General features: G+C 46.2%; 1 protein-coding gene across 1 annotated transcript in view; it reads left to right on the top strand.

Annotated features, from left to right (window-relative positions):
* LOC117742373 (stromal interaction molecule 1-like) overlaps positions 1 to 7,500 on the top strand; it is a 26,072-nt gene that overhangs the window by 4,170 nt on the left and 14,402 nt on the right. The window contains exons 3-4 of the mRNA XM_034549636.1: positions 2,899 to 3,029; positions 6,226 to 6,340. Of these exons, the coding sequence (XP_034405527.1) occupies positions 2,899 to 3,029; positions 6,226 to 6,340 (246 nt within the window). The remainder of the gene's footprint in view (positions 1 to 2,898; positions 3,030 to 6,225; positions 6,341 to 7,500) is intronic.

Raw genomic sequence — 7,500 nt, 5'->3', positions numbered from 1 at the left:
TACTCTAGTGTACTTTACTGTCCTCTACTTTACTGTACTATACTCTAGTGTACTTCACTGTCCTCTACTTTACTGTACTATACTCTAGTGTACTTTACTGTCCTCTACTGTACTATACTCTAGTGTACTTTACTGTCCTCTACTGTACTATACTCTAGTGTACTTCACTGTCCTCTACTCTACTATACTCTAGTGTACTTCACTGTCCTCTACTTTACTGTACTATACTCTAGTGTACTTTACTGTACTATACTCTAGTGTACTTTACTGTACTATACTCTAGTGTACTTCACTGTCCTCTACTTTACTGTACTATACTCTAGTGTACTTTACTGTCCTCTACTGTACTATACTCTAGTGTACTTCACTGTCCTCTACTTTACTGTACTATACTCTAGTGTACTTCACTGTCCTCTACTTTACTGTACTATACTCTAGTGTACTTCACTGTCCTCTACTGTACTGTACTATACTCTAGTGTACTTTACTGTCCTCTTCTTTACTGTACTATACTCTAGTGTACTTCACTGTCCTCTACTTTACTGTACTATACTCTAGTGTACTTTACTGTCCTCTACTGTACTATACTCTAGTGTACTTCACTGTCCTCTACTGTACTGTACTATACTCTAGTGTACTTTACTGTCCTCTTCTTTACTGTACTATACTCTAGTGTACTTTACTGTCCTCTACTGTACTTTAATGTACTATACTCTAGTGTACTTTACTGTACTATACTCTAGTGTACTTTACTGTCCTCTACTGTACTATACTCTAGTGTACTTCACTGTCCTCTACTTTACTGTACTATACTCTAGTGTACTTTACTGTCCTCTACTTTACTATACTCTAGTGTACTTCACTGTCCTCTACTGTACTGTACTCTAGTGTACTTCACTGTCCTCTACTTTACTGTACTATACTCTAGTGTACTTTACTGTCCTCTACTTTACTGTACTATACTCTAGTGTACTTTACTGTCCTCTACTTTACTGTACTATACTCTAGTGTACTTCACTGTCCTCTACTGTACTATACTCTAGTGTACTTCACTGTCCTCTACTGTACTGTACTCTAGTGTACTTCACTGTCCTCTACTTTACTGTACTATACTCTAGTGTACTTTACTGTCCTCTACTTTACTGTACTATACTCTAGTGTACTTCACTGTCCTCTACTGTACTATACTCTAGTGTACTTCACTGTCCTCTACTTTACTGTACTATACTCTAGTGTACTTCACTGTCCTCTACTGTACTGTACTATACTCTAGTGTACTTTACTGTCCTCTACTTTACTGTACTATACTCTAGTGTACTTTACTGTCCTCTACTTTACTGTACTATACTCTAGTGTACTTCACTGTCCTCTACTGTACTATACTCTAGTGTACTTCACTGTCCTCTACTTTACTGTAATATACTCTAGTGTATTTTACTGTCCTCTACTGTACTATACTCTAGTGTACTTTACTGTCCTCTACTTTACTGTACTATACTCTAGTGTACTTCACTGTCCTCTACTGTACTGTACTATACTCTAGTGTACTTCACTGTCCTCTACTTTACTGTACTATACTCTAGTGTACTTTACTGTCCTCTAGTGTACTTTACTGTCCTCTACTGTACTATACTCTAGTGTACTTTATTGTCCTCTACTTTACTGTACTATACTCTAGTGTACTTTACTGTCCTCTACTGTACTGTACTATACTCTAGTGTACTTTACTGTCCTCTACTGTACTGTACTATACTCTAGTGTACTTTACTGTCCTCTAGTGTACTTCACTGTCCTCTACTGTACTATACTCTAGTGTACTTTACTGCCCTCTACTTTACTGTACTATACTTTAGTGTACTTTACTGTCCTTTACTGTACTATACTTTAGTGTACTTTACTGTCCTTTACTGTACTATACTCTAGTGTACTTCACTGTCCTCTACTGTACTATACTCTAGTGTACTTCACTGTCCTCTACTGTACTATACTCTAGTGTACTTCACTGTCCTCTACTGTACTGTACTATACTCTAGTGTACTTCACTATATTATTTATATTGTTTCTTTACTGCACTTTATTATTTATTTTGTTTATTTACTGATGATGTCATCAACCGGAGACAAACAGAGTATCAGACACTAAAACACTCTTCAGTTTCAGGCCCACACACACACACACACACACACACACACACACACACACACACACACACACACACACACACACACACACACACACACACACACACACACACACACACACACACACACACACACACACACACACACACACACACACACACACACACACACACACACACACACACACACACACACACACACACACACACACACACACTCTCTCTCTCTCTCTCTCAGCTAAGCGATCATGCAGAGACTCTCAGATGTTTCTGGAGGCTGAAATGACCAAATGTAGACATGAATGAAGTTCTTAGTGAAACAAAGATGGCAGACGAAAAATATGGATGTTTACTCGTGTTGCCGTGTTTCAGCTCGAGAAGCAGAAAAGAGTCTTTACCTGGTTTCTTCTGATTCCTTATGAAGTTATTATCTAAATTCTTTGAACGCAGTCGAACATTTTGAATACAGAAAAAGATGCAAAAACATGCATAGAATTTTTTTTAAAAATAATATAGATTTTTATTATAGATTTTATTAACTATTTTATAGTTATTATTATCCCCCCATTAATTATTTAAATTGATCTTACAGCTACATGTTTCAACATGTTTCTTGTTATCCGCACACGTTAATTCTACTCATTTCTACTGCGCTTTTAAAAACATGTTAATAATGATAAAACACAATAATATTTACTGCACTCTATTGTTTCTCTACTGCTCTCTATTGTTTGATATTGATATCTGCTGCGTTGCAGATCTGTGTGTGATTGACAGGCAGCTCTGTCAGGACGAGAACTCTCTGCTGAGCTTCGAGGCGATCTGCAGCATCCACGAGCTGATGGACGACGACGCCGACGGCTCGGTGGACACGACGGAGACGGACGAGGTGAGACGACAGACTCGTGTCTTCTTCTGACGGGTGGAGACTCGTGTCTTCTGACGGGTGGAGACTCGTGTCTTCTGACGGGTGGAGACTCGTGTCTTCTGACGGGTAGAGACTCGTGTCTTCTGACGGGTGGAGACTCGTGTCTTCTTCTGACGGGTGGAGACTCGTGTCTTCTGACGGGTGGAGACTCGTGTCTTCTTCTGACGGGTGGAGACTCGTGTCTTCTGACGGGTGGAGACTCGTGTCTTCTTCTGACGGGTGGAGACTCGTGTCTTCTGACGGGTGGAGACTCGTGTCTTCTTCTGACGGGTGGAGACTCGTGTCTTCTGACGGGTGGAGACTCGTGTCTTCTGACAGGTGGAGACTCGTGTCTTCTTCTGACGGGTGGAGACTCGTGTCTTCTTCTGACGGGTGGAGACTCGTGTCTTCTGACGGGTGGAGACTTGTGTCTTCTTCTGACGACTGAGACTCGTGTCTTCTTCTGACGGGTGGAGACTCGTGTCTTCTTCTGACGGGTGGAGACTCGTGTCTTCTTCTGACGGGTGGAGACTCGTGTCTTCTGACGGGTGGAGACTTGTGTCTTCTTCTGACGACTGAGACTCGTGTCTTCTTCTGACGGGTGGAGACTCGTGTCTTCTGACGGGTGGAGACTCGTGTCTTCTGACGGGTGGAGACTCGTGTCTTCTTCTGACGGGTGGAGACTCGTGTCTTCTTCTGACGGGTGGAGACTCGTGTCTTCTGACGGGTGGAGACTTGTGTCTTCTTCTGACGACTGAGACTCGTGTCTTCTTCTGACGGGTGGAGACTCGTGTCTTCTGACGGGTGGAGACTCGTGTCTTCTGACGGGTGGAGACTCGTGTCTTCTTCTGACGGGTAGAGACTCGTGTCTTCTGACGGGTGGAGACTCGTGTCTTCTTCTGACGGGTGGAGACTCGTGTCTTCTTCTGACGGGTGGAGACTCGTGTCTTCTTCTGACGGGTAGAGACTCGTGTCTTCTGACGGGTGGAGACTCGTGTCTTCTTCTGACGGGTGGAGACTCGTGTCCTCTGACGGGTGGAGACTCGTGTCGTCTTCTGACGGGTGGAGACTCGTGTCTTCTGACGGGTGGAGACTTGTGTCTTCTGACGGGTGGAGACTCGTGTCTTCTGACAGGTGGAGACTCGTGTCTTCTTCTGACGGGTGGAGACTTGTGTCTTCTTCTGACGACTGAGACTCGTGTCTTCCTCTGACGGGTGGAGACTCGTGTCTTCTGACGGGCGGAGACTCGTGTCTTCTGACGGGTGGAGACTCGTGTCTTCTTCTGACGGGTAGAGACTCGTGTCTTCTGACGGGTGGAGACTCGTGTCTTCCTCTGACGGGTGGAGACTCGTGTCTTCTTCTGACAGCTGGAGACTCGTGTCTTCTGACGGGTGGAGACTCGTGTCTTCTGACGGGTGGAGACTCTTGTCTTCTTCTGACGGGTAGAGACTTGTGTCTTCTTCTGACGGGTGGAGACTCGTGTCTTCTTCTGACGGGTGGAGACTCGTGTCTTCTTCTGACGGGTGGAGACTCGTGTCTTCTGACGGGTGGAGACTCGTGTCTTCTGACGGGTGGAGACTCGTGTCTTCTTCTGACGGGTGGAGACTCGTGTCTTCTTCTGACGGGTAGAGACTTGTGTCTTCTGACGGGTGGAGACTCGTGTCTTCTGACGGGTAGAGACTCGTGTCTTCTGACGGGTGGAGACTCGTGTCTTCTGACGGGTGGAGACTCGTGTCTTCTGACGGGTGGAGACTCGTGTCTTCTGACGGGTGGAGACTCGTGTCTTCTTCTGACGGGTGGAGACTCGTGTCTTCTTCTGACGGGTGGAGACTCGTGTCTTCTGACGGGTAGAGACTCGTGTCTTCTTCTGACGGGTGGAGACTCGTGTCTTCTTCTGACGGGTGGAGACTCGTGTCTTCTGACGGGTGGAGACTCGTGTCTTCTGACGGGTGGAGACTCGTGTCTTCTTCTGATGGGTGGAGACTCGTGTCTTCTGACGGGTGGAGACTCGTGTCTTCTTCTGACGGGTGGAGACTTGTGTCCTCTGACAGGTGGAGACTCGTGTCGTCTTCTGACGGGTGGAGACTTGTGTCTTCTGACGGGTGGAGACTTGTGTCTTCTGACGGGTGGAGACTTGTGTCTTCTGACGGGTGGAGACTTGTGTCTTCTGACGGGTGGAGACTCGTGTCTTCTTCTGACGGGTAGAGACTTGTGTCTTCTTCTGACGGGTGGAGACTCGTGTCTTCTTTTGACGGGTGGAGACTCGTGTCTTCTGACGGGTGGAGACTCGTGTCTTCTGACGGGTGGAGACTCGTGTCTTTTGACGGGTGGAGACTCGTGTCTTCTGACGGGTGGAGACTCGTGTCTTCTTCTGACGGGTAGAGACTTGTGTCTTCTTCTGACGGGTGGAGACTCGTGTCTTCTTCTGACGGGTGGAGACTCGTGTCTTCTGACGGGTGGAGACTCGTGTCTTCTGACGGGTGGAGACTCGTGTCTTCTGACGGGTGGAGACTCGTGTCTTCTGACGGGTGGAGACTCGTGTCTTCTGACGGGTGGAGACTCGTGTCTTCTTCTGACGGGTGGAGACTCGTGTCTTCTTCTGACGGGTAGAGACTTGTGTCTTCTGACAGGTGGAGACTCGTGTCTTCTTCTGACGGGTGGAGACTCGTGTCTTCTGACGGGTGGAGACTCGTGTCTTCTGACGGGTGGAGACTCGTGTCTTCTTCTGATGGGTGGAGACTCGTGTCTTCTTCTGACGGGTGGAGACTCGTGTCTTCTTCTGACGGGTGGAGACTCGTGTCTTCTTCTGACGGGTAGAGACTTGTGTCTTCTGACAGGTGGAGACTCGTGTCTTCTTCTGACGGGTGGAGACTCGTGTCTTCTGACGGGTGGAGACTCGTGTCTTCTGACGGGTGGAGACTCGTGTCTTCTTCTGATGGGTGGAGACTCGTGTCTTCTTCTGACGGGTGGAGACTCGTGTCTTCTTCTGACAGGTGGAGACTCGTGTCTTCTTCTGACGGGTAGAGACTCGTGTCTTCTTCTGACGGGTAGAGACTCGTGTCTTCTTCTGACGGGTGGAGACTCGTGTCTTCTGACGGGTGGAGACTCGTGTCCTCTGACGGGTGGAGACTTGTGTCCTGACGGGTGGAGACTCGTGTCTAACCGCTGGCTGCCTCAGTTCCTCAGGGAGGACCTGATGTACCACGACCCCAAAGCCAAGCACAGCAGCTTCCACCGGGCCGACCTGCACATCAGCGTAGACGACATGTGGGCGGCCTGGAAGAGCTCAACGGGTGAGCAGTCCTTTATATGTGTATATGTCTGTGTGTGTATATGTCTGTGTGTGTATATGTCTGTGTGTGTATATGTATAGATGTACAATATATATATATACACACACACAGGCAGGCCTGTGTGGGTTGTCCAGTTTGGACTTCCTTCTTTTGCCGCAGAGGAAATTCAACACTGAGCTGATAAAATGCAGAAGAAGAAGGAGAAGAAGAAGAAGAAGGAACACACATAAACATCAACAGAGGAACTCGTCTGAAGTTTCCTCTCAGTAAACACTTTATTTACAAAGTAAACACTTTGTTTACTTTGTAAATAAAACAACGACATGTTCACGTCGGCTCAGGGAACCAAACGGCCTTCTAGGATTCATAAAGTTAAGGTTCAAGGGAAGGAAGGAAGAGCTGAGGAAGGAAAGAAAAAAGATGAGAGATAAAGGACCAATGGAGGAGGGGAAGATAGAACAAAGAGAGACCGAAGGGAAGGAAAGATGGATGGAAAGGAAAGAAAAGAGAAAAAATAAGGGAAACGATAGAAAGAAGGAAAGAAAGAAAGGAAAAGTGATGAAATAAAAAAAGTGAATAGGAAGGATGGAAAAAAAGAGACATTGAAAGACTGAAAATAGGAATGGTGTAAAATTACAATCCTATTTTTAGCTTCCACTTAATTCTGGAGCTCAATTTGTCAACAAGGACGAAAAAAATAAAATTTATTTTTGAGAATTATAACGGCATGAAGATGTATTGTTTAATTAATGTGTCTCTGTGTGTGTGTGTGTGTCTGTGTCTCTGTGTGTGTGTGTGTGTCTGTGTCTCTGTGTGTGTGTGTGTGTCTGTCTCTGTGTTTGTGTGTGTGTGTGTCTGTCTCTGTGTCTCTGTGTGTGTGTGTGTCTCTGTGTGTGTGTGTGTGTGTGTCTCTGTGTGTGTCTCTGTGTGTGTGTGTGTGTGTGTGTGTCTCTGTGTGTGTCTGTCTCTGTGTGTGTGTGTGTGTCTCTGTGTGTGTGTGTGTGTCTGTCTCTGTGTGTGTGTGTGTGTGTGTCTGTCTCTGTGTCTCTGTGTGTGTGTGTGTCTCTGTGTGTGTGTGTGTGTGTCTCTGTGTGTGTGTGTGTGTCTGTGTCTCTGTGTGTGTGTGTGTGTGTCTGTCTCTGTGTTTGTGTGTGTGTGTC

The sequence above is a fragment of the Cyclopterus lumpus genome, chromosome 14 (genome assembly GCF_009769545.1).
Source record: "Cyclopterus lumpus isolate fCycLum1 chromosome 14, fCycLum1.pri, whole genome shotgun sequence".
Taxonomy (NCBI): Eukaryota; Metazoa; Chordata; class Actinopteri; order Perciformes; family Cyclopteridae; genus Cyclopterus; species Cyclopterus lumpus.
Note: the sequence above shows the minus strand (reverse complement) of the source record. Positions and strands in the feature narration are given on the sequence as shown.